Source organism: Phasianus colchicus, chromosome 6 (genome assembly GCF_987193195.1).
Source record: "Phasianus colchicus chromosome 6, bPhaCol1.hap1.1, whole genome shotgun sequence".
Classification (NCBI taxonomy): Eukaryota; Metazoa; Chordata; class Aves; order Galliformes; family Phasianidae; genus Phasianus; species Phasianus colchicus.
This window is the reverse complement of record NC_143441.1, coordinates 46,235,351-46,263,211: the sequence shown is the minus strand read 5'-3', so window position 1 is coordinate 46,263,211 and position 27,861 is coordinate 46,235,351. Positions and strand designations below refer to the sequence as shown.

At 40.9% G+C, this 27,861-nt stretch overlaps 1 protein-coding gene across 2 annotated transcripts in view; it reads left to right on the top strand.

The window, feature by feature from the left end:
* DPP6 (dipeptidyl peptidase like 6) overlaps positions 1-27,861 on the top strand; it is a 495,216-nt gene that overhangs the window by 100,325 nt on the left and 367,030 nt on the right. The window contains exon 1 of one of the 2 annotated variants that reach the window (XM_090143145.1): positions 23,716-24,543. The exons of the other annotated variant lie outside the window; for it this stretch is intronic. Coding sequence (XP_089999271.1) covers positions 24,343-24,543 — 201 coding nt within the window. The 5' untranslated portion in view covers positions 23,716-24,342. Of the gene's footprint in view, positions 1-23,715; positions 24,544-27,861 lie in introns of those variants that run through there. 2 annotated transcript variants of the gene reach the window in all.

Genomic DNA, 27,861 nt, shown 5'->3' with positions numbered 1-27,861 from the left:
TTACCCTCTAAAGAAATCAAGGTGAAATTAAACCCATCGTAGCTGTGCTGAAAAACAACATTTACACAGGGAGAATATGAATGAAGTTTGTGAGCAGACACTGTTTTCTGCCTGTAGGAAATGCAATGAAAATACAAACCAGCTGGCTGAGCATTGGTTTGTGTTTTGACAAATCTCACAAACTGAGTATAAAATCACACATCTGGCTTCCTCCTCTCACTCCCAGCCTCCCCCATCTTATGCATCTTGCCTTTCAAGTATGCATGATTTCTGTCTTGCTCTGTGACCCCATAGAATGTGTGCTCTTCAGCTGCAGCCTAAATTCACAGCTCTCTTCTTTCCTCAAGGTGCAATGCATGGGGGCACATCCACATCTGAAAGTATCCGCATCTGTCTGTCACTGTAGATTTCATTTTGGTTTCTCCACTTGCTTGATTCTGAGTGTAGCAGACGCTGTCAAACAGTATTTTTTAGTGGCCTGCCAGTGGGTGTTTTACCTTGATGCCTGCCTATGCGCTGCACCTGCTTTGGGATACAGACACTCTTCATTGCTTTTTCCATATTAATTTAATCTACTGAAAGAGGATTAAACTATAAAACAGTTTTTTTTTTCACGGGAAGAACACTGTGTTCTTACCCTGTTCTATCCATCACCTTTGTGGCTGGGACTAGCTCTGTTTGCTTTCCTTTTGCATTCCCTGATGACTGATTTCACACATACGTAAAGTCATAAGTATTAAGGATCCTTGCAGTTTTCACAGCCCTGAAGTCAATTGGTCTGTGCCTAGCAGTTTCAGAAGTGAGTTAATGGGAGAAAGCATTCATGCTCTCAAGTCAGATATGGGACTGAGACCAGACATCCTTGTCACTAGAGGATCTGCAGGTGTTTAAGATGAATTAGTTGTTTGTGCTCTTATGTGTTTGTGGCGGCTTCATGGTGGTTTCATATATACCACAGAAGTGCTGATGTGTGCAGTTAAGAAAGCATACTTGGTTTGCTTTAATGCTGGCTTATATGAAATTAAGTCAATGTTGGGCAGAGTGTTCGGATTAGATTCAGTTTAGTTGAAACCCAAAGCATTCCCTTTATTTTGAACACTGTGTGGCTCCCTTGTTTCTTAAAGCTGTAAGTCTCCCTTCATTTACCTGAATTCTCCCCAAGAGGCTGTCCAAATGTCTGATTATTCGGGGTTACTTTTTCTCAGCGCCACCTTGTTCATCTGTGGCCACGCTGCCGTAATAGTCACATGAAACAGTATTTAATATACCTTTTTCTTCACAGTGTTTTTGTGAGATTGGGTAGTATTATTGTCCACTCAGGGCACAGACAGGCACAGGGCAGGATGAATTCAGAATTGCTCTCATTAAATGTAGATGTGCAGGGTAGTCACCTTACTTTTGAGCTGGTCACCCCAGCTGCCTACTGAGGTCTTTGGTGACCTGTTGAGTGTTCCTGTGGAGGCTTACAAAGAACTTTTCTCTGTATGACATGGATACTGGAGTATCTCCTAACCTGACATGGCTGTTAATTATAAAAGGAGCCTATTTAACTAGATCTTAGCTATAAATGTACACTGTAGGTTTTTGTAGGTATGAAAGAAAGCTCTACTCTATACAGTTCAAGTACTAAGAAAGTACTGAGTTAAAAGTGGACTCTGTAGTTCGTTTATAGGAAAAATCCAATGCAAACCGTTGGCTTGAGATCCTTCTGTGATTGCTTTCTGGTGTGTGTGTGTGAAATCAATGAAGATACGTGTTGAAAATGGGCATTTGTGGTGAGCTTTATAGCTGTGCATTCATCTAAATATTGCAAAAGAAACGTTGCATTGTGCAGAAGGAAATCTATATTTCAGTAGAATACTTCACACTAACCTATCCATCCTGTTTGCACAGTAGAGGACAATTTGGAAGTGGAAAATCTTCGCTGTTATATTGAAATGCAGGGCCTCTGTGCCTGCTTGAATGTTTTATTGCATGCTGTTAGCGAAGTTATATGAAGAAGGAAGACTTAACCGTGTTTCTATCTGGAAACTCTGAGGCTGGTGCTTGGTATTGATTTAGTCATTGTCTAAAAGAACACTAAAAATTATGCCTACTGTGGTTGTTATTCTTTCATCGTAAAGCCTTTATTGACCGGCCTTGGCCTGCAATGCTAATGGATGGAACACTATTAAGCTCACTCCTCTTGTAGGTCAAATGAAGTCTTATCAAAGTTTAGTAGCTGTTCAGTGTGTTCTTTCTTAGTGATCGTGCTCGTAGTTTTCCTGGGTAGGTGGAATGCATGTTGCAACTGCTGAATTGTGTTCTTCAAATACTGTGTTTCCAATGGCTCTAGACAAATGAGCAACCTGAAGTGGCAGCTACCAAGGGCATAGGGAGCTCTCACTTTTTGAGACAGAGTTTGTTTCGTGTTGTTTGACTTCACTTGTCTACAACACAGACATCTGCATCTAGAGGTGGGAAGCCTGAGCTTCCTTGATAGGGGAAAATCAAGGTGCCTTAAGGGAGTGATTTACCCAGCCTTTTTAGGTATCTGCTTCGGCAGGAGGTGATATTAACATCATTGCAATAACATCCTTGGTGTTATTAACTATATTTGGTTGCTATCCACTGACTGTGAATGGAGTGACTTGTTCAGTTGCAGATACTTACTTTTAGTCAAATGAATCCCATCTGGAATCTTAACCTCTTCTCCTAACCCTGAGAAGAGACCTCTTTTCCAATTCTTGATATAATCGAAATAAGAATGAGACCTTTTTTCCAATTAATGAAATAATGAAGTAAGAACATGAATAGGATTTCTGGTATCAGTACTGTGTTATCAGCTACTCTAATGTAAATGCTGTTTTTCACCAAATTTTTCGGAGTGTACGAAAACCACTCATTAGTGGTTGTAAACCACCAAATTATCAGGCCAGATTATGATATTTGCATATTTGTGTCATGCGGCATTAATAACAAATGTTTTTAACAGCTTAAGATTTCTTGAGGGTCTGATCAAAGCTCCAGGTCAGCAGACCCCACACTAATCTATTTCCTTGGAGTCAGATCTTAGTTTAGCTAGCTGCCTGATTTATCTTGCAGATGTCATTGATTTGTTATCCCCTTGCTTTGAATGTTTTGTTCTCTATTTTGTCAAAGCCAATGATAAAGAATGCCCTGAAAGCATGACTGGGTTAAGTTGAAAAATGTACCTATGCAGAAGAGTTCGTAGATGAAGATATGGAAGGTATTTCTGTTGGTGGTGGAGTCCATGATCTCATGGTTAATTCCTAGGAAAGGTGTTGGATCCAAAAATTCTGATCCTTTTGTTAAGGGAGTTAGTAGGCTTTTAATGTTAGTGAAAATTGGAATTAGCAACATCTTAAAAGTTTCAGATTCTTAATGTCTTAATTTGTTCTTTAACTTTCTGAGGAGATCTTCCTATTTCACAGCATTTTGTTTCTTACTTACGAGGAAGAGACTATTTTCGGAGAAATCAGGAATATGGAATTATAGAATTAATTCCTTAAGGATACAGACTTATATTTTATAGTCTACGTAGTCTATTGTCAGAAGCATATTGTATAGCATTGAAACACTGGTATTACAGTACGTTTATTTAAATGGCCACTTGTGAATGAAGGTCATGACTGTTGAGCACTCTGTGTTTGTCTGCATGTGTGAGCATGTGTATGCTGTATAGAATCAGCATCTATCTCTTGATAGGCTTAATAAGCTTTTCCCTTATTTAAAATGCTATGCAGACAGTCTGAGTGCAAGCAACCCTGCTTTATTCTGTTTCTTCAATCTTGCCATGCATTATGTGGAGAAATTTCCAAAGAACAAACATCTGTCTTGAATGGCTTCATCTTTAGTGGTGTAAACTGAGACCTATGGAATTAGTACAAAGGAAAAAAGCAGAAAACATAATAATAATTATTAATAAATAATAATAAATGAAAAGCAAGAGTCCTTTTTTAAAAAAAAAGTTTGGTTTTTTTTTCATTCAAAGGTTGTATTTTAGGCATGTGCAGGCATCAAATTTCTGTCATCTTCACTTGTTAGGAATTTTTTTCCTTATAATGTAATTAGGCATCATAAGGGAAAATTGTGACTAAGAGCCTTTAAGAAGTTAGTGAGGGGCTCTCAGTTGTGATGCTTGTAAACCATACACTTAATATAAATATGTATCTAAGAGCAAGGAGAAATCTGAGACAGGGAGAAAGAATAAACACTAATGACCTTATGTTAAGCCTAGTGAATTAAAATTCTCAGATGAAATTAATGTCTTACCTTTCACCACCTTTTGACCACGTTCAGATGTTTTAGTGGGCAACTTAATGGCAAGAGTTCTTTTGTCTCTTGTGGGTTTCGTCCTGCCTGTGTTTAAGATATGCCATGGAAGCATAACAAAGGCATTTGTCTGTTCTTGGAAGTTGATGATGAGCCTTGTAGTCATTCCCATACTTCTTTCAGTGAAGAAGATCACACACAGAGAGGGAAATAAATCTTGTTTATGTTTTCGTAGTCTTATCTTCATACTTCAGGAGATGAGGTGACCTACTTAGGAGGAAAAAAAAAGACAGTGAAAGAGAAGTAAAGGACTAAGGAGCAATAACCTACCATAGATTCATGGAGAGTCACAGCAGAATAAGCTCATCACTTCGGTTTCTGGAGATGTGATTCTGCTTGCTTTCTGCTTGGGGCTTCTCACAGTTCAGCCTGCAGAGATGTTATGGAATGTGCAATGTGTCCAAAATGTCAAACTCCTTTGATTAGCAGGTAATATGGCCAACTTGGCAGAGGACATAGTGATATTGGGAACAAAAGAGTTTTACTCATAGTTTTGTGACTGATCTTGCTTCATGTTTGTTCTCTTTGTCACTTTTCTTTTCTTCTGAAGACTGTAAGCTCTTCAGAGCCAGAATTAACATCCACTGCATATTTGTGCTGTCTTGCATACTGAGACTCTGATCATTGTTGGGAGTTTCTGCTCCAACAGTGCTGAAATAAATAATAAACCTCTTTTTTTTTTTTTTCTTTTATACTTCTAACTCCACCTCTGTTGATATTTCCCTACTTGTGTTCAGGTATTTGACAAGATGTTGAGGTATTTCAGGAAATAGCCACAGTCCTTGCTTACCAGTTATCCTGCTGATGTTAGCACAGAACTCTACTGGCTGCAGCTGAATTTGGGTGAAGCATTACCAGAAATAAAATCGGAGTAGTGGGACCAGGCAGCCTTCCAATAGTGACAGGTGCAGGAATAGCAATGGCTTTTCCATATGTAATATACTGTTTGCTTTGTGCATGTTGAATTGATGTAAGTAGCAATTGCTTTGCCTAGAAGTAGCATTTTCCTTTTGCTGAAACAGAGTACCCACCACCACATCTTAATCTTCACGTGTATCCAAGAGGGTGTGTCAGATCCGTGTCAGAAAGTCTTACAAAAGGTCTGTACCTTTGAAATCTTGTCAGCTATGCTTTGCCATAGCGGTCCAGTTCTTTCCCTGAAGTCCTTCAGAGTAAGCTTTACCACACAGCTCTTGAGGGGCAGGTCATACAATGTCTCATATCCAGAGACGATCAAAACTCGGCAATCATGCTTCAAAGCAAACTAGCTGGCTTCATTGAGTAGAGTGTTTTTGGGAGCTACTAGATCCACAGAAGTTTTTCTTTTCAAATTTGCCACCTCAAAGGTTATTTAGATCACCTTGCTGAAGGCATTCAGTTCTGGTGGGTTAGGGAGGAACTTGGGCTTGCTGTAGGCAGTAGAGAGAAGGATGCCCTTCCAGAGAGTGCCTTCAGAGCTCCTAAGTTTTACGCTTGCTTACTTCCCCTTGCTGAAGACCTCAATTGTGCTTTCTCTCCCTTTACTTTTTCTTCCTATTTCCAAAGAAAATAGACATGTACAGTTGTGCTTGTGTGTCTCTTATTTCCCCTATTCTAATAATTTCAAAACCAACTGACTTCCTCCAAAGCCATCTGAGGGTAGAGGTATATATTGCAAGTTTTCTTTGGAAATAGGTATCTGTTGAGCAAAGATGCAATTCATAGCTCCTTGAAGAAAGACTGCAGTGTGATTTTTTTGTCTTATCAAGCACTATAGAGCTTATACAGAAGGAATTGTGAAATGTCTCATCTGCAGGACAAGCTTTAGTTGAAACGGATAGGCTACTAGAAGCTAGAGAACCTTGTCATGAGATATGTCTCTACAGAAAACTGTTCTTCACTAGTTCTGCTGCTCTACAAAACTACCTAATTTTTTCCATGCCCTTGTTATCTGCTTTTAGGCCAGTGATTTGTTGTGTGACTGGCAAGTCCAAGTACCACAGTCTAGCAACAGTGCAAAATACCATCTGCTGTGAATGACTGTCAGTGCTGTGTATCTGTTAGAACATCACCAGAGATCTATGTAAAGGTGCAATGGAAAGCTTCAGGAAACAGAACTGCAAGTGAAGCTACATTTGTACCATGCATGATCCAGTCAATGCCAATAGGATTGTCTGAAGCTTAAATTAGTACATACTGATGACCTCTGATGCTTAACATTAAACAGAAGGGACAAATTTATTTCAATTAATCATGGCAACAGTGGGTGTGAAATGTCTACATTAAGTCACTGTGCTAATCCAAGGAACCAAAGGCTGCTACTCTGAGACAGTAAGTAATAGGGAGGAGGTCTGCATCAAGGAAGTGAGTAAAGTGAATGCTATCAAAAATTGCTTCCATGCAACCCTCTTAACACATCAGTATTCTGCATTGCTTTGCTAAAGGGAAAGCAGTGTAATTCCAGCTGGGACAGAACAGTGCCCCTTAATACAAGTTTGTGGCACTGATCATGTTTAATTCATTGATATATGAATAGGCCACCTAACTTAAGGTTCCTCTGCCCTTTTGGCATATATCATAGGCTATTGCTTTTTATGTGCATATTTGCTTTTCAAATAGGTAAAAGAAATTTGCCTACTGCAGATGGTCAGTTCATTCAGACTCATTTCTCAGCCTGCATATATAAAGTTGGGAGGGGAAGCTGAGCAATGAAAGAGTATTCTGAGCCTCTCTTTTATAGATCATCAACAAGAAGCAGGTTTCTGAAAGATTAAAATGTATTTTGAAGCTGTAATATGCCATATATTTTACTGCACTGTGGTATGCTAATGAAATGACTGGTGAAGCTTTGAAATACCTGTCATTCCCACTTGTGCCAGTCATGACAGACGTGTACAGGCAAATGTTTCATGGGTAAAATTCGGAGTGCATCAGGAGAGTGAAATACTGCTCTATTGTCTGAATAGGAAAGCTTACTGAAATATCAAACAGCAGCATGGTGTACATTTCTGTATAAATACAGTTAAGAAATCATGTTTCTGGTGTAAATAATTCCAGAAATGAATGTAGTGTCTCATAAATGTTCCACTCCTGTAACCAGTACCTACCTGGGGTTAATCTTCCAGTTTTGCAAGAATGCCCTTCTTCTTTCACTGCCTGGAGTCTTAATATCCTTTTAGAACTATGCAAAGATTGCCTTTGTTATTAGTGAATTTTGCATCAAACCTGAGTTCCAGCTTTAGACTGTCACAGGCAGAAGCCTTGTATTTCTCCTGTCTGCACTTAAACTCCAGCCATGTCACGCCAGTGTTTCATGTATGCGTGTATAAGTACATGTAGATAAGCACTGACACACTTGTGGTCATTTTCAAAAGTGAATCCAGAGTGCTGGTAGTCAGCTTCTCTCTGCACTCAAATCTGGGTGAGCTGACTGGATTTCATTTGTGGCAATGAAGAGAACATGAGGGTACAGTGAGGAAGCAGACAAATGAACTAACAGAGGTGTTACCTGTGCTTTGGAAGGGAGGAATTATATCTTTGGACAATGTTGATGTTTCAGTTGTATTGTCTATATCTGACATTTATCACCCTGTCCCAGGCCAGGTATGGAGATGCAGAAATTTTCTTTCTGAGTGAAGCGTTTTGCTTGGCACAGCCAGCCCAGGAACTCCTTTGGGTGGTACAAAGGATGCCAGTTGTGATCTATCTGCCTGGAGTTGGTTCAGTGCAAGGATCACGCTTGAAACATTGATCTGAGATAAGCAGAAAACCTGACCTGTGTGCCAATTAAAAGTGAAGTCAATTAGCAGACTCTTCTCCACGAATCTGCAGTATCTTCCTAATCACAAATCTGAAATAGCCCGTATTTAAAGAACCTGACTTAAGTTTTTGTTCCTCCTGCACTGAAGCAAATGGCTGGCTGACTGGGTTTCTATGAAACTGATTACTTGAAAGCTGTTGAAATTGTATTGAGTATTTAATGATGTTAGGGCATTGAGAGCCATAGAGAGGTAAATTTGTTGATCATTTTAAATCTAAATAAATAAATTGTCACAGCACATGCACTATTTCCATTCTGGTCTTCATAAATGACCCTTTCTTGCACAACTCCTCTTTGCTCAGTGCTGCTGACAGAAAGAATCTCACTGATTTGGTAGGGTGATTTTAAGAAATGGGTGCAAATCATTCCATGCTTTCTCAACCCTCCAGTAAACCTGGGAACAGGAAAGTATTGAGCAGAGAAGGACTTTGTTGATGTAGGACGCACGCTTGAGTAAAGAGCATTGTGTGCAAACACACATTTTCCTGCAAAAACTGGGTAGCTCACTGCAGTTCTGTCATGTGTGCCTTCTTGCTTCTTGCTTCCCCTCCCCTCCAGCTGTTAATTATTCTTCGGGTTTAGATCTTAAGGGAGGAATTATTTATCTTTTTCTATTTCTGTTTTGGTGAAACATTAACAATCTCTTACTAATTGCCTCTGCTAATTAGCTCAACAGGAGCTGCATTCCTGCTCTTCTAGTGGAGCCATGGAGGGAGAATATGGAGCAGAAATAACACAATCACTTTGTTGTCCCCTTGTTATACAAGATGCACAGAAGCAGAGTAGATCCATGCAGATAATGCTTTGCTCAGGACCAGCCTGTAGGAGTGCAGGTGCTTTGGGACATTTGCTGTCCTTCTGTAGAGGAGTTTGGGGTGTTTTGCAGGAGGCCATAATTCAGTGTTTACACAGCTGTCAGGCTCTCCTGTGCACAATGACACAAAGCAATCGCGTACTCTTTGGAATGGAATATTTCAACGTGAAGGTTTGAATGTTAAAAAAGCATTTGTGCATAGAAAACCACATTGGTTTAATACGTGACAAGCATTTGTTATTTGTCATGAGTGCTTCCAGGCATCTGCTGCACTACCAGTTATTTACAGAAGGAAAATTAGAAACGTTATCCAGCAAGTTAGAGTATAATGGAACTGAATGAAACATAAGATTTGAGTGTGCAATAAATAATAAGATTATTTATTGAAAAAAATTAAGTGCTTCTAACACTTATCTAATAGAAAAGATTCTGCAGTGGCAGACATAATAAATATGCCTATAGTGCTATTTCCATCAAGACATAAATCCTTGCTAAATAAGATGACTGAAAGAAAGAATGGAGTTATGGAAATGCATGACTTATGAGAAAATGATATTAGCTATTCTAATGTAAAAGATTTTCTCACACTTCTAATGCTGACCTTTTCCCACTGAAATATGTTTATGTCACTTGTTAGTTGTTAATAGTTTCAACTCTTCTGGTCTTTGATTTCACAACTCTTTATCTTGAATGTGTATCTTAAAGTAATGGAGACCATCTTCTGCAGTGCAGAAGACTGATCATTTTTCACATGTAGACGTAACTGGGACAAATGTCTGTCCTTGGCATCTGGATGCCTTCCTACCATTAATCTTCACAGCCCCCTCTGGTGTAGATGGAGATTAGTCTGCATGTATTTTACTCTTGGGGTAACTTAATCAGAATCAAAGTAGCTTGCCCAAAATTGAATCCTGATCAGATTGAAGTTTATAGGAGCCAAATACGTCACTTGGCTGACGGCATAATTTCATTCATTGTGTAGATGAGAGTCTGTAATCAGGAGTCTGCACAACCAACAGCCAAATCACTTCTCTGTGACCTGGTTGCTGATTCTTCTTATGTGTGTAGGCCAGGCTGGAGCTCTGTATAAACCACTGTGAGATCAACTCTTGCTTTAAATGAGGCCAAGATGGTATTTTACCTTTTGCTATTTTTGCCTTTATAAAAGTCCTCACAGCAGTTCTCTAACTTGGAGGGGGAAAAAAAGAAAAAAAAAAATACATGTGGGTATGTATATATAAATATGTATTTACTCACTGGGGAAGTTAATCTGACGTTTATGACCTCGCTATAGTAAGTAGGTAAGTCTTGTGCTAATGTTAATTATGGGTAAAGGCGTTTATAGAGATATTTAAAAGGTTACCCTTCCCAGAGGAATAATCAGGGCACTGTCTGCAAAGTAACGAAAATTTAAAAATAGCTACTTGAACAATACATTGTGGGAATGAATAGGCTATACAAAAAAACACATTTCAAGTCAAGTCTGTCTGCCTATTTCTAACACAATAAAGAAGGGGAATATTGACATATTGGCTCTAATTTTAGATGCCCTAGTAAAAAAGTGTTTTGCTACTTAAGTTTAGGGTTTGCTGCTGTTCCTGTAAAGATTCTGCAGTAGCCTTCTCTCAATCTTTCTCTCTCTCTTTTTTTTTTTTTCCTAATGCTGACTGCTACAATACAGGGGCCAAAATACTCCAGTGTATTAGCAGGCTAAGGCCAAGGAAGTGTGTACTGAAGGATATCATTTGCAAAATGAATTTCTGGCTCTTGCATACCTCTCCATGATGCATTCTCCTGCGTTTTATTGCTTTGCTTTCCTTTGCTGTGAAAGCAAGGCATGAGGTACTGAGGATGCAATGGGTAAAGATGTTAATTGAGAGTAGAGCGATTCTCTTTTAAAATAGAGACCATTCGTTATCCATTTGGGTACCACCCTGGGAGAAGCATGCTTTGGATCAAGGAGGCAGAGGGTGTTGACTTGTTGAACAGTAACCAAAGGAGAATACATGGAAGAAGGCTGAGGCTGTACCTCTCATTCTGTAGTGCTGTTCCTAGTACTTTCCTGGTCATAGATTATCTTCACTCCTACACCTTTTAGCTGATTGCAACATTATTACTGGATTTCTAGACCAAGATGCAGGTAGCCATCATCATTTTCCTTTCATCCAAACGCATTCTAGCCGATACCCAACAGAGAGATTAGAGCTGAATGGGACTCAGGTTTCAAGACTTCAGGAACTTTGCTGTTGCAGTTGGGATAGGTAATCAATCTTGGGAATGTCTGCAAGACGCAGTAAAATCAGTTTGTGTCAAGTGAAACAGTTTTTTTGTTATTTATTTTTGCTTCTTTACTTTGCTATCCTTTATCAGCATTTCAAAATCATTTCTAGAAATGAATCAGTGTTATTTTCCATTTGAAATTCTGCACTTCTGTCTTCTAACCCTAAGTAATAAATCCCCCTCTGCGAATGTTTTTGAACTAGGAATTTTGTTTTGAATCAGCCCTTTTTTCAGCAGCAGTTTTAACTTCAATTGTTCAGCATTTTCCAAGGGTATCATCAAGTAATTCCTGACCAGGTCTCTGCAGTGTCTAATAAGACTCAGATGAAGGGATGTGCTTTCCAAACCAGAGCACGTTTTATGTGCAGACTCTGTGCTTTCATATTTCACAAATATTTCACAAATAGAGGGATTTCATAAGTCTCTTTTAACTTCATTATTATCTCTTCTTTTTTTTCCCCCATGTTTGTAAATCCTCATGAGCAAATGGCTCTTCTGATAAAAGCACAGTAATAACAAATAGGAGGACTCCTAAGTAATGTTTGACTCAGACTCTCCATTTAGATTGCTGTGGCTTTTTTGAGTCATTATCTATTGTATTTTGGTATCTCTTTGTGTTTTACTGACTATTCAATATACTTCCCACAGAGACTAGTTCTGTACGTTTCCTGTAGCGAAGACTATTCAGAAAGCCTATAATCCTGTAATAGTTTATAGCAAAATCAATTGGTATGCATTGGAAAGTGTTCTCTTCTGCTACATTAAAGAAAAATGTGTGTACAGAGCTGAGAATTCGTATTCATAATGAATTTTTTTCAAGTTAGAAAAGCATGTGCTTGTGTAATTGAAGGTTCTCTTGTTCTGCTTAAATTTTCTTTTTCCAACTCTTTGTAAGGAGAACTCTATTTTCTCTCTTTAGTTTAGCCAGGAAAGTTTTAGGATCTAAACTTTTATTTTAGAGTGAGATCTCCTGTTCCACCCCTGCATTTTGTGTGAATTTAGCTCTGCATTTCCTAAGTGCCTGCGTGGAAGTAATGAAGTGAGTGATTGTTGTGTAACTCAGTGCACAGCACCTGCCCGGTAGCACATCCTTGAGTTAATATTTAAGAACTACTGCAGCACCCTCAAGTGGCGATGCTGATCTGTATTTACGATTTTTTTCCTAATGCTTTATTTCTGGGTTATGATTCATTTTAATGTTTTGGGCTGACATGGTCTGATATTATCAGAGCCTGCACTCCTTCTTCAGTTAAAGCTCCTACTGAATCCAATTAACGACACTGGAAACTGCACAGGAGGCTCAGGAAAGTTTTCCTTGGATTGTCAGATGATTTTGTGTAGAGCATAAAGCATTCGCCTTACCTGCAGTAACTCTGGCTTTTCTGCCAGTTGTGCTGGAATAAATAATGTTGAGTGCCCTACAGAAAGAGGAACCAGCATCTAGGGCTTTTTCTCAGGGCTGCAGTTGTGTGTGCTATAAGAGGCATCAGCATTACGAACCACACAAATTACTTCAGCACCCCTCACCAACAGTGACATCTATTGTAATGACTTAGGAGGCATGCTCTCTCTCTCAGTCAAGTTTTACTGGTTTTGTTGGGAATTTCTATTATTCCAGCTTTTTTTTTTTTTTTCCATTAGCTACCTATTTTAACCAGGCACATTGCTGGACCAGATGAATGGTGCAGGTTTGGGGCCCGTTGCTTCCACAGTTAGCAAGCAACATCTTCTGATACTTCTTTTAATTCTGCTGAGATTTCTTAGCGCTCAGAGAAAAGAGAGCCATTACCTCATACAATAAATGGCCGTAGCATGAAGTCTGTGCACTCTCGTGCCCCTGGTATGGACCTGAATGAGCAAATCACTTAACTCCACTGGTCCTCAAAGGTAAAAACCCAACAAGAAGTTTTATTTCAGAAGTTTACTGTAGGTCCTAATGGATGTTGTCTCCACTTTAAGGGCCTTAAGTGAAAACAGATATCAAGATGCTTGCTCTCATGGCACTTGTAATGGTGTGTGCAAGGCAGAGGGCACAGACAGGTGGTGGTGGGAGTGCTCCCTCTGCCCCAGAGCTGCTTTGTGTAGTCTCTGCTAATGCTGTGGCTTAGCAGGATGGCACAGCTTCTTATTTACTACTGCAGTTTCCACCAGGACTGGTGTGTTTTCTGCATCAGACTCAGCAGACTTGACAACCACTGTAAACAAAACAGTTTTATTTTTAGGGGGTAGAAAGTAACCCAGACTTTTATTTTTAAAGTTACATTCTCATCCAATTATTAAGAAAAATTTAATTTAATTTTTAAGTAGAATGGTTATTTCTCTTTTTACCCTCTCTCTGAGATACTTGATGCTGGAAGTAGAAATCATTGGTATGTTATGCTGTGTTCTTTCCTCACTTCATTCTTTTTCTTTTCACCCTCTCTTCCCATAGAAGAGTCACATCATTTAAAGTGTACCATCTAGGCTGTCTTGCACATAACAGACTGCATTGTGTTCACGTGAAAAACAAGTCAACAGAGGGCAGGGTCTGAGAGCAGTCAGTCTCCAAAGGGATGTGATAAAGAAATGATGTCTGTTTCTAATCTAAAGTAGATAATAGACAAAAATAATGCGTGATGGAGCATATTTGTGATAATGGCTGTGCTCTCATCTTAGAGGCCCAGTGTCAGCTTAGAAGTCACACTGTGAAGATATAAGGATTTTTTTTTTTAATTATATATATATATATATATATATACATATATATATATATATATATATATAAAGGCACTACCAGTAACACGAAAGAGCATGAGAGAGATTGCTTTGTAAACTTGCCTTAGGCTGCTCCTAAAATAAGTGGAGAAGTGCCATCAGACCTCTCTCACTGTGGCTGCAGCTCTGAGCTGGGATGTGTTGGCAGCCTGCATTGCAACTGACCCACAAACCTACTTTAAAACATTTGGGGGCACATGTGAGGCTTGTGAGGTGGAAGAACATGTGGCTTCTCATGCCTGTTAAACTAGGTGGCCTGGCTAGGGAATTGCCTGTCTCAAAGTGCTTGTGGCAGCATGGTTGCGTATTACAAAAGATTTATTGGCAGGAATAGTGGTAATGCATTTGGAACAGGCTGCCCAGGGAGGTGGCGGGGTCCTGTCCCTGTTGGGGCTCAAGAAAAACAATAGTCACACTGAGGGATATGGTCTAGAGCAGTCAAAAATGCAGGTTGACTAGATGATCTTATTGGTCTTTCCAACCTTAATGACTCTATGATTCCATGGGGAGCTGGGACTTGGAGCAAGAATCCCAGTGGAGCCAGCCACTAGAATGCTCCTTGGCCCTGGATAGCAAACCCTAGGCACAAGTGCATTACAGAAAATGCATTGCTTCTCTACAGCTTCCTGGGAAAAGCAGGCCAAGGATGAAATTGTTGGTCATTTATTTAGAAATAGGTCTTGATGAGTGTTCTAAAAGTAACACTATTTTGGGCTTAAAAGACCAGCAAATTGCAAAGATTTGAGCTCCTTGTGTATATTTTCTTTCATTTTTAACACAAAACACTGAGTTTTTCAAGGTGAGGAAGATCCTCTGACAGTAAAATCCCAGCTCATTTAAATTTTTATATGTACAATATGACGTCGCACATTCTAGCCCAAACAGTTTCTTCTTCTTTGGGGTGACTGTCCCACTTTCTGGATACATCATGTCTGTTTTCCACCAAACGTTTCCACTTCTGACAAGTTGTTTGCCTTTGTCACCATGTGCTGCAACTTGTGCCCTGTGCTGAAGGACTCGTATGTGTGCAGGTGACACAAGTAGGCCACGCTAATTGTTTTGAGGTGTCATCCGCTTCCAAAAATACCAAGCAATACCAGTGTAAGAATTTGCTCCTTTGGATGGAAGCTCTCTTTTCTCAGTAAAGGATATTTTCAAGGAGTTTATTATCCCCAGAATCAATAGTGAATTCTGTTTTACTGAGTTACTAGATGAGCAAAGATATGTTCGGGTTGGTGAATTATGGCTAGAATAAACAATTCACACAGAAAATTGGTAAGCTTTGCCCAGTCTCATGAAATTGAAGGAGTTTTTAGTGTGGTTATTTATTTGAGATCATTCAATACGCACTGATGAGGAACAATTTCATGATGGTTGGACTCGTCCAACCTTAATGATTCTATGATTATCAAGAGCCTTAAATTGCAAATGAACGATGCTGCTGTTTCTGTCTGCATGTTGATGGGGGCTCCTGTAGGTGTAACAAGTGGGCTTCCAACAGAAATTGTTACTGCCTTAAGTCACTGTGGTGGCGTTGTTGTTGTTGTTGTTCAACGATTGCTTTCTGGTGCACTTAAAAATTGCAGTGCTGTCTGTGTTGCTGAAGTCTTGTTGATGTCATCGCTGCAGAAATTATGATGGTCTCAAAGGTTGTTTTATGGAGCTCTGATGTGACATTTTTAGCTGCCTTGTTGCTGCTTGTCTGCTTTGTGGAGAGGAACAAGAGGCTCTGAATGCTGCTGTATTCTTGCATAACTTGAAGGGATTTTTTTTTCAAATGGAAAAGCAAATCAGACTTCTTTCAGACTTCTGAAAATATCAGTTGCAGTCAAAATTTTACAGGATTGCCTTTGTCACAGTTATGCTCAGATCACTATGAAACAGTCTGTATTTTCTCAATTAGCAGAGTACTGAATTGCTTTTGTCATTGCAGTAAAACTATTGAGCACCTCCAATGTGAGTTTTCATACCTGCTTTAATTTGGTGCACTTGGCATGCTTTTATGATTCCTTGGCACATGCAAATAAATATTATCGATCCATGTCTAAGTTAGGAAGTACTAAAAACACACATGCCATGATTCAAGGGTTTACTTGTTTCTACTATTACTTAGCAAGCTAATAAGATCTACGCTGGCTTTACTAACAACTAACAATCAAATGCTCCTAAACTTAGCTACATGCAGAAAATATATGAAGATGAATGTGAATGTCCACTGGAATTGTCCAAAGCAGTGCCTCGTATTGATTATGCCATCATTTATCTGATCTCAGTAATTCTGGTGTATTCCAGTACCTCGAGTTAATAAATACCTTTGCAAAGCTGACCTCAGTGTCTGTTTGACATAGTTTGAAAAACTGCAGTAAGGTTAGTGGGAAGCACGTATATTGATGAGTTAAATTAAACACATCCCAAAAGATGTCTAAAATGAAAGTCTCTCTTTGGGTACTATCTTGTCTGTTTACACAACTGCTCATAAACCTCTGTTGAATCAGCAAGAATGTAATTTATTCAAGTCCTGTTAGTATTCCACTCTTGTCATTGTGCCTTCCACCTCTTGAAAACTGAATACAGTGTTTGGAGAGCCATTGGTAATCCTGTATATTTGCTGTTACCTAATGGTAGTTGACTTTTAAAGCATTACTAAACCTTTAAGAGAGCCTCAGTTGTTTTAGGCTTTGTATCACTAAGACAGGTGAATTGGATGACTGGAATATTTTCAATTAGAAAAACGTATATTGAACTAGTAACGTTTTTGTCCTAATCAGTTCATGAAGACAAATGGGCAGGAAAGAACATACAAATAGTGAAGTATCACAGACATCTACCAATACAAACGAGAGTGAAATTTGAAAAGGAATTATTTATTTTAAAGGTGGTTTCAAGGGGCGTTAAACAGCAAATCCAGAACAGTGTTCCATAAAGTCCCTGCTTACAGACCGTTTAGCTTCAGATGACTCAGACTCATTAGATGCTTTCCTGTTCAGTCCAAATACATCCTGAAGTACCTACGGTGGCAGTTCTGCACACTGAAAACTGCCCTGAGAAGACAAGCTCTTCTCTGTCTGCAGTTCTGAAGGGAAATAGGAACTGGACTAAATTTAACTAAAGATTTCAAGATGTGCAATCCAGAATTTATTCCCAGAAACTACCCAACATGCTCACAGGATGGAGTTTTCAGTGCTCCTTAGTTCGTACAACACTGTAAGTGGAGAATATTTCAACCTGTGAATTTGTGTCAAACTAGACGAAGAAACTTTATGCTTGATAGGCCAGGATGAAAACATAGGATTGGAAAAATATTTTGTTATCCTGGTGGTAGCTAGCCTGAGATGTCCATCTCTCTCCATATGCTAGCTTCTCTGCATATTCTGGGTTCTTTCCTTTAGCTCCTAGAGTCTAAAACCTAAAATTGTGTCATTACATCCCCTGGGGCTTTTATTCAGTCTATGTTCTTGTTCTTTTCTAACCAGCCAGAAAGCAGTCAATTTAGTGACAGCTAGTCCGAAGAGTCACGGTTCTGCTTAAAGGAAATCTCTATATTGTAAAGAGGAGGTCCTTAAATGAAACCTTTTTGTCTTGTCTGTTCCTTTAGAAGTCACTGGAATGTATTTGAAATGCTGACTGGTTAAATCTCTTCTGTTTCTCTACGATTTTGAATGCTCAAGTGGAAATACAGAATTCCTTCAAGGTAAAGAAATTCTGTATCTGTCTGCTAGTGCTTTTCATAGTGCTGAATTAGAGAGGAATGTTGTCAGCTCCTCTCAACGTGAGCGATTAAGGATGCAGTACACGGACATAAGGTGGAGCAGGAAACTTGTGTATCTCCCTCACATGTGTAGCTGAGCATTATCTCTTGCCTCAAGATAGAGTCCATATGAAGTAGCTGACTGAAGTGCCAGGGGATACTTCAGCAAAATGGTTGCTATTTTGATAGGCTTTCAACAGTCTTCTTTGCCTTTCTAACACTGAATTTATTTCCTTTTCTTACTGATAGCCTCTTTGAGAGACAGTATTAATCAAGCAAGCTCGTTGTTGTCATGGCATATCTGATTCAAACATCAAATACTGGCATGTTGCAAAGCAGAGAAGAATGTGTATGGTGACCAGTGCAGCAACATTAGCTGAGTCTTGCCTGGCTGCCAACAGCTGTTGGCACCCAAAGAGAAATGTATTTATCTGTAACTTTAGTGCTTAACTTCCTGGCTTGTCTTGAAGACATGGAATTGGGATCTCATCCTAATTTTTCTCAGACAAAGCTTCAACAGACAGAATGTTCATTAAGGAAAGAAAGAGAATCTTCAGTGCAAATTACTCTTTGTGTGTTGCAGTATTAGGTCTAGTGATGGGCCAAGACCTCATTGTGCGGTACAGCTGTTCAAATGTGTGCATCTGAACCTTGTGCAAGCCTGCTGCCAGCAAAGCCTAACTGTTGTTCCTGAGCACTCCCTTCGGTATCTCTTTTTCTTCCTTTTCTCTCCCTGCACCACCTGCAAAATCGTAAAAACTAGGGATGCGAGAGACCTGTTCAGTCATATGGTTTATCCTTTTGCCAACTGGCAGGATAATTCCTTACAGCACATTTTCTAATGCCTTGTACAGGCTATTTATAAATGTCCTCAGCATTAGGACTTCCACCCATTTCCTCTGGGAACAGTTGTGCTCACACCACCAGGAAGAACTTGCTGATATTCAACTGTGTGTTCTTGGTTTCATTCAATGAAGCCTAGGCGTGCAGTAAGAATTCTGGTGGATCAGATCACCTCTCTTCTGACTGCAGAGCAAAATGTTCATCCACCAGGTGTTGGAAGCATCCTCTTGAGAGGCTAATCCTTCTGAAAATCCTCTCATTATGTGGTTCCAATTAACCTTGTAGCACTGCAGTCCATATCTTAATTTTCCAGACATCTTGGTGCTTTGCATCTCTGCCAGCTGTGGTCCATTTCTTCTCTTATTCTTTGACTCTAGTGATCATCCTCTCCTTTCTCACTCAGCCCCCTTGGTATGTCACTGTGTTCATGCCTTTTCTTGGTACTTCCATGTTTCTTCCTTCACTGCTCATCCTGGCTCCGTCTGTTTACCTGAACAGCCTTTTCTTCCAGTTCTACTCCGTTTTCTTCCCAAAACCTTATAATCCTGTAAGCCATCTTGCCTGTTATTCCTAGTGCTTGAGCGTCAGTGTTTTCTTGTCCCAGAAAGAGCCTTCATCTACTCATTGAATTACTCTCAAAATGCCCAGAAAACTAGCTTTTCCAGCAGTTACCTTTTTCTGCTCTGGCAAAGTGCCTTGCATGTTTGTTTAGGTGTTGGGTTGTTGGTGGCGGTGGTGGTTTTTTTTATTGTTGTTTTGTTTTTTTTTTAGGTTGTTTTGTTTTGTTTTCTTATAGTTGTAAGGATAGGAGGCTTAATTTTTAGAATAATCTCCGTGATGCCAGAGAAGTTCACGTTTTTATGTCTCAGGTTCGCTTGCTGTTTAGTGCTGCATTTCTACAGAATTCACTTCAAGAGGCTACTGGCACAAATAACGATATAAGAAAGTAAGCATACTAAGTCCATACTAATTCCACAGTATATAATGCCCCTCAGTCTTCAGCAGCCCTACTGTCACTTATCTTGACAAAATTATATGCTTCCCCCAGCACAAGCATTAGATCAAAATGAGCGATCAAGTGTATCCTCAGGGACTGCTGTATTGATGCATTTTGTCACAGCAAAGAGACTTTCTGTTCTGGTTTGGTTTGTGTTTGGTTTTAGATGACAACAGACAACAGATGTATAGATGGCATAAGCCTGAGGCCAGTAGAGATTCAGGAGTTGGAAGTGTTTATCTTGGCTAACAATAGTAATAGGTGTTAAAATGTTGTTTCTGTAGTGCCTGAAAGTTGCTATTATAAAAAAAATCAGAGGGGTGTTACACTTATGTTAATAAATACCTATTAACTGTACTGATAACTGTGGTCATTTTAAGAACAAATAATAACTTGGAGCTTCCTGGAGCGATATGAAAAGATGAGCAGACCCTTCTAACATTCCTTTAAAAGTTAATTGGAAAAGGATAATCTCATATTTTAAATAATAAAAACTGTACTTAAGCTATTGGAAAAATTAATTTCTGTTAATAATTTTCTGCTAAGCAGCTGCTCACATTTCTCTTGCTATATAAGCCAGAAAAACGCTTATTCTTTGTGCAGCAAATTTGCTGTTATTTAAATGACAAGTTCAGAGTTTAAGCAAACATAAATTGCTTAGTCAAAACAGAAGAATGGAACATGAATAACTGCTCACAAATACTGCATTCTCTGACAGAATTTAACAAATATATATCCAAGAGATGTATTGCTCAATTGCTTCTTTGCCAGTGCTGTTCTGAGATGTCTTGTCCAAAAATAAATCTTTTATGTCTACTCTTAAAGGCAGAAGGGTCTGGGTTTGACCTGTGTTTGCAAGTGCTTCAATAACATTGCTCAAATGTGGGGATGCTGTTTATTTATACAAGGTGGAAAAACAAAGTGTCATTTTTATCTGCGTGCTTTAGAAATGTCAGTAAAACAGTTATTTTGCCACTGTCAGGAGAATATCTTAAGCTAACACACTTTATTTTGATGGAAATGTCACTAGTTAGGAATGAAACCTCCTTGCAGAACTCTGGATACTGAATTAAATATACAACTAAGAGGCACTTGAGAACACTGTTGGTTTTGAAATGCCTTGATTTCTGTCTTGGGAACAGATTTCTATCTGTTTGCAGGAGCTAAGGAAAGGATTTTATTACATAGAAGATGCTTTTTTAAAGACTCAAATCTTAGGTTTGCCTTTTTGAACTACTTCGCCTCTTTAAATGTGTTTCACTATGCAAGTTGCTCTGTGCTTAAATCTCACTTTCTGCTGCAGGGAAGCCACAGTTATTAATATAGTGATAATTCATTGCCATTTACCATTCTATCTCCGTGCTTCTGTGTTGTGTTTGCTTTCTTTTTAGCATCATCCTATCTGCCATGCTTTGCCGGTATGCACACTATATGACAGTGTCTGGTCACACAACCATGACACTGTAGAGGACTCTGGGCTCCAGGTTTTGCACAGGTAAACAGCAAATTAACCATGGAATTGCAAGCAGAGCACAGGGCTTCCAGCACAGAGCTGTGACTCAGGAACGCTGGGCTGTGTCCTCCCCTAAGAGGTGGACAGATACCACAATACATGCTCATAGAGGACGAGCCACATCCTGAGATAGCTTGTGCACAAGCAGGTTCCAGAGTCCCTAATGAAATCATCTGGTCCCCTATGACTCAGAGTAATCCTCCTGGTTTCAATAATGTCTCTGGCAGACCAGTTCTGGCGGATCCTGTTGCAGGGAGTTGGTTATTCACGATATTTCTGTGTCTCGCTGCTCGCTCAGCCCTTCTGCATGGGGTCACTCACTGTAGCAGGGCTACAGAAACGTGGGATGCAGTTCCCAATGGGAACCTTATCATGCCACAACTTTGCTTCTGCTGTCCGTGGTCTGTCATGGAGAAGAGAGCTGGAATGGGGAAGACTTTAAATAGCTGTGATTATTTATTTCAGGGCAAATGAATCACAGCCCAAAGCTGCATGATCAGGGCTTTTGGTGGATGAGAACCATTTAGATGGTTGTTTTTCACTGAGCTTTTGAAGTATTTGACATTGCAGTTTTATGTTCCCTTAATACAATTTTTCCATGAGTTGTGTATAGACATATATGCACGATATGTGTGTGCATGACTAGACAAACCTGATTATGTGAAATCTTGAGTCTTAGGAATTAAAAGCACAAGCAGAGTGCATTTGGAACTAAACAGATCCTTCATGGTTCCAGCAGAATGTTCTTCTTTCTTTTTGTGCTTTCTTGGAGACCTTTTAATTCAGATGTTTAATCTTCGGTGTTTTTCTGCCTGGTGCTTTAGTGCCTTTTTGTGGCTTTCTTTGATTATTCCCTTGTGTCCTAGTTTTCCTTAAAGTTAAAAATACATTATTTATTTTAATTTGATTTTCTTATTCCTTTGTTGTTGTTTTTTTTCCTCAGTTAGCTGTCACCAATTTTAAGTAGTCATAAAGCCACTGTTAATGCAGTTTGAGATGAAATCTAGTGGAAATTACTGTCTGTATTTGTGTTAGTGTGTAGTCAGTTTGTGGCAGAAACATAACTTAAGAAGGGGCCAAGTGGAAAGTTACCTCTGTTGTGATGTATGTTGCTATGACATAGAAGCTAGAACTTCAGAGCATTGTGCGTTTATCTCATTTTTTAATTAAATGTCAGGATCTCAGTTCTGAAGATCAAAATGATTCCTCCTTTCAAGTTCCATCGGAAAGGGGACAAAGCATTTGTTTGTGTTTTCTCTCCATGAGATAAGGTTCCCTTTTCATCTAAATGTTAAGACTTTTCATCTCTGACTTTGAAGATACAAATAAAAAGCAGCAGATGAAACCGTTTGGATGTAGGGAGATTTTTGATCAGACAGTTGTTGAAATCATTGGGAGGGAGGGGATAGCTACACTTCAGAATTGTACGTATGATCTACTTTGTTGTGGTTTGATTTTAAGATGGAAGAAATTGAATATTTCAAAGATGATATTTTCTTAGCAGCTAAAACTTTAAGTAAGGATAGTGTTAGAAACATCTTAGCCCATCAAGTCTGCTTGCTGAAGTATAATCAAGTGTGTGAACTGTTCATGTCAACTCTATGGATGGGAATGGGCAAGATCTGGCTTATGCTAGATGTGCTTCCTTCCCATAAGAGAAAGGGAATATCGCTGGAAAACCAGAGGTCAAAGAGGAAGGTTTTGCTGCAGAAGAAGAGGGGACAGCAACTCTGCCACTTTCCTTTCAACCTAAGCATCTGTTGCTATGGAAACCCCGGAGCCTAATGCTGGAGCAACAAGGATAGTCCCCCTGTGTCCCTATACAGCCTGAAGGGAGCAGCTGGACACCCCCAGCCCCCTTCCCACTGCCCACCCGAGCCCATGACCATTTTATCCTTTGGGAGCGTTGATGAGCGGCTGCTGCTCTCTGCCCTGAGTGTGCACGGACCAAGGCAAAAGGGACGGCGAGGGGGCTGGGGGATGCTGCAGGCAGACCCCCGCCCGGTCCCAACTCCAGCCCAACCCAACCCGGCTGCCCCTGGTGCTGGGACCGCTTGTTTATCTCGGGCTGCTCCTACCGGTAGCCACTGTGGGAAGATATCCACAGAGGGGCGCTGAAGCACGTTTTAATGCAGCAAAAAATAAATGAATTAATATAAAAATAGTAGGAGATAAGATTTACCAGCTTTTTTTTTTTTTTTTTAAGTGGCAATAATAACGTCCAAAAACTCACAGCCTCCCTTTCCCATTTACCGTGCAGAGGCAGGGGAAGGAGAGAAAGGAGACGAAGGGAAAGTGACCGGCAGAGACTTGTGGGCACGGCTTCGGGGTGAAACCGGGCAGGGGAGGGCATCAGGGCGACATAGCTCTCCTTTCCCCTGCTTTCTTCCCTGTGAGCAGCTCCGTGCTCCCGGCTCCCTCCAGCTGCTTGTCCCTCCTCCCCACCCTTTACCCTCCCCACCTTTCCTTTTCCCTCACCATCAGGTGTGTCTGTTGCGTTTTTTTTTTTTCACCTTTTTTTTTTTTTTTTTTAAAGTTGTTTCCCCGGGAAAGAAAAGGAAAAAAAAAAAAAAAAAGAGGAAGAATAAAAAGCAGGTGCCGAAAAGGAGCTGTCTATAGAAGAGCCCTCCCTCCCCAGAAGAACAACGTGCTTTGAATGAGGTTTCCCAGCCTCTTCCACTCGTCTCACACACGCTGTCACTCTGCCTCTCGCTTTGCACACTGTTGGTATGCGACCTCAGAGACAACTGCTCCGCCGCCCGAGCTCGGGGAGCCGCTGACAGCCAGCCATTGAGCCAGCCCCCCCTCCCGTGTTTTTTTTTTCCCCTCCTTTTGCAAACACACACGCACACCCCCAAAGCATATTTAACGCTGATCCACTCAGGCGCCATTATCGGGGTTACGTCTGGGAGTGTTTTGGTTCTCTCTTTTTTTTTTTCTTTCTTTTCTTTCTTTTTCCTAACACTGGATGGTGCAGCATTCCCGTGGCCTGTGGTGTTTCGGCTCGACTGCGTTTTGTTATTCGTTTCTCTCCTCTCCCCCCAGCGCTTCCCCTCTCCCTGCTCTCTCGATCCCCCCGATCTCTCTGGGCACCAAGGAGGAGCCCTCACTCTCTCTGCCACCGATGTGGGACTGAGCTTCCCCCGCGTGTAGCATGCTGTAACCAAAAAGGAAGAGAGGAGGGGGAAAAGAAGAGAAAGAGAGAGAAGCGGCTCTCTTTCCCTCCCTCCCTCCCTCTCGCTTCCCGCGGATTGACTTCATGGCTTCGCTATACCAACGCTTCAGCGGGAAGATCAACACCTCCCGCTCCTTCCCTGTCCCCCCCGAAGCCAGTCACCTCCTGGGCGCCCAGTGCAGTGAGGAGGACGGCTCTGCTGGCAAGACCCCGCGTCCATTGCAACAGGAAGGCAGCCGGCCCCGCTTCCAGTACCAGCCGCGAAGTGACTGCGAGGAGGAGGATGTAAGCGCCAAGTCGCTCGCGTTCGGCTCCGTTCGGTTTCGGGTATCCCCATCGGGTGTGTGTGTGTACCCCTTTAGGTTTGCTGAGGTGTCTTCTCTCCCAAGCCGGTCTTTGTGCTTCTCTTCTTCCCCTGAAGTGCTGACAATGGAACAGGACGGGGCCAGAGCAGAGCTGGGCTCACCCTCCCTGTGCTGCCCCGTTCCCTCTCTCCTTGTGCAAAGTGGGGCTGGGGGCCACGAGGTCAGCACGTTTGAAAACAGTGAGAGTGAGTTCCGGCCATTTCCTTCCCAGTGAGCTGACACTTTCCTTCTTTCCTTTCCTTTTTTTCTTTCCCCCTCCTCCCCCACTCCTTTTTTTTTTTTTTTTTTTTTTTTTTTTAAGTACTTACTCCATTTTTTACCCTTTATCACTCTCCCAGGACAAAGTCTTTACCTTGTTCCTCCCTCCCTCCCTCCCTCCCTTCTTTCCCATCAGCCTACCCCCGCCTCCAGCAGCCTAGCCTCAGGGAAACTTTTTAACCCCTTCGTAGCTATCTCTGGAGCTCTTCCCTTTCCCTTCCTGATGCCCCTACTTGAGCCCCTGTAGGAAGAAGCAAACTTTGGCTTTGCACTTTCCGCTCCTGCTCTGCCTCAAGAGCAAAGACTTCAAAGGGTGCATCTGCATATTGCCTTAGTAACGAGTGACTCATTCAGGCCGCTGCTGTGCCTGATGGAGTTAAACTTGCTTCAGTTGGTTGCACCTAGTTCTCCCCTGAGGGTAAAGGGGATTTAGGGAACGGGGAAGTGCGGGCGTCAGTCACTCCAGGTGGCTCCCCAGAGCTGGTGTAGCTTGTGTGGTGGTAGGTTTGAGAAAATGTTTGGTGTGTTTTGCCGCTATGGAAGCACACTGAAGGAGATGCAGATGTCCACAGTTGGGAATAATGTTTGCGTCGATTGCAAATTCTTCTTGTATGAGCAGGACTTTGTCACAAGATCAAGCTCTGGCTCTGTGAGCATTCCCAGGAAAGGCACTGCCTCAAGCTGAGGTAGCACTTATGGCTTACTGGGGGGGGGAGAACATTCTTGCAGGGAAACTGCCATGGTTCGTCCATTAAGTATCAGACCACTTCCCATCCCTTCATTAAAACTTTTGTGCTCTGAGGAGCAAGTGCACTTTTACAAGTGAAAAGACAAGTTGACATTAACTACGTAGGGATGATTGCTGGTCTCATAGCACTGACAGTAATAGGAAAATGAATTTAGTTTTTGTTGTGAGCCATTAACTGGTGACAATCTTGGCAATTCTGTTCCGTGGCCCTGGCTGCGTGAAACCCATCTCATTTTCAGGGCATGGGAACCCACCGTGGCCCTTCCCGGTGTGGCAGGAGACATGGGGCCCTTCCTGGCAACGAGCTGGGCTCTAGGTGTCGCTGTGAGTCAGCTGAGTGTTGCTGCCAGGGCTGGGCTCAGACACATTTTCCTCATTATTTTACTGTTTTAATTTTGCTTTCCTGAGTTTGGAGACAGCAGATGTCTAGACCTGCATCTCTGATCACCAGATGCACTGAGCCAAGAAGGAAAGGATGCAGTTTAGCATGTGTGAGTGATTTGTGCTGACAGGCTCCCAAATAATATTTAGAACAATAGTATTAAACTACTACAAGAGTAAAAGAGGAGTTGCTTTTCCTTTTTTTTTTTTTTTTTTTTTTTTTTCCACCTACAGGTTTGGTGGTGACTGGAGACCACTGTTGTGTAATATGATCTGTACAGGGATAAGTGCTTGCCTAGGAGTTCCTAGAAACAGATTTGGGGTGTTTGTAAACAGATGTGGGAAACTCTTGTGAATTAAGTTTAAAGGGGGCAACATGTCTGAGAAAGTTCAGTAGACCAGGTTGGGCAGTTCCAAAGTACTCCAGTCCAGCAGAATCTGGGCATCTTAGGCTTGGAACGGTACAGAGGGGACAAAGAGGGGACAAAGCGAGTGGACACGGCCGTAGTGTGTGCTGCAGGAACGGGGTTCCCCGTAGGAAAATAAGGACAAGGGAGGGACACGGAACGGTGGGGCTGTCCGTGGTGCTGAACCCAACTGGAGTAGCAATCGACGGAACTGTCCCGTAGTGCTGAATTCCCGTCCCGGCGCAAGGAAGCTGTCCGTGGTCCTGAACCTGCTGGGGATGGCACCTGCGTGGTCACGGCAGAGGGAAGGGTTTCTCTCCCGCTCCCGGTGGCAGCAGGCAGGATTCTTTTCTTCCCTTGAAGAAGCCGACTAATGTAAACACCGAACATGAAATCTCCAAGGGAAAGGGAACTGTAAGGCAGGTACCGTGGAAGGACTGTGGGAGAAGTGCAAAGAGGACAGTCGCTTTGTGCAGGGTACTAGGAGCATGTGATGTTGGTTATCATGGGAGAGGGTTGAACAAGATGGCATAGGACATTTCTTTCTATGGTGGTTGAACTTCAGATTTCAGTTTTACACAAAAATAATAATAGCACATTCACATTGTTGTTCATCCTTAAAGATTTTTTTAGTAGAAGAACTCTGAGCTTAGAAATACAGAAAGTTTTGTTGCTTGGCCACACTTGAAAATACCAAAACAAACCAGAGAACTACACTGTTCTATTCTTAACATTGTTGTGTGATTAATAACCAGAAGATGACTGAGATTGTTTTATGCGTTACTGATGACATCTTTCCACATTGAAATGTGTGTGCAGCATTCAGTACTCTATTTAAGCACCAACAAAAACCTTAATGCAGTGCAAAAGATAGAATCTTGCCTTGAAGGTCACAGTACTGATAGTAAGCATTTTGTCTATTGAAAATACCACTAGTGGAAAAATACTAGACAAAACCTAAATGTAGTTAAAGAGGAAACAGTAATTGCACATACAAGATAATTATAATAATGCAATATGATATAGGATGAATGAATATATAAAATAATCATAGTATGACATATACTAACTTCACTTTACAGCACCGTTAAGATGGGCATGAAAACTTAGTTTTTGCAATATGAAAGTATGGCAATATATAAGCCACATCATTTTTTAGTATTTTCACTAGATTTTACAGTATTTCAAATCATGGTAGCTATATGAGAAAAAATACATGGTAGACCTAACATATAAACCTAAACTGTGTTAAGTATTGTGCTTTTTAAAGGTTAAATATTAGTCTGATCAGAAAACCAGGTTATCAGTGGTGAACTACATAGGCCCTGAATAACTCCCTCCCAAAACAAACAGACAAAATCCAACAACAAAAACATTTTCTGGGTGGCTTTGTGGCAGTATTGATACTGACGTTAATTATTGCAACAGCAGTAGATGAAATTAT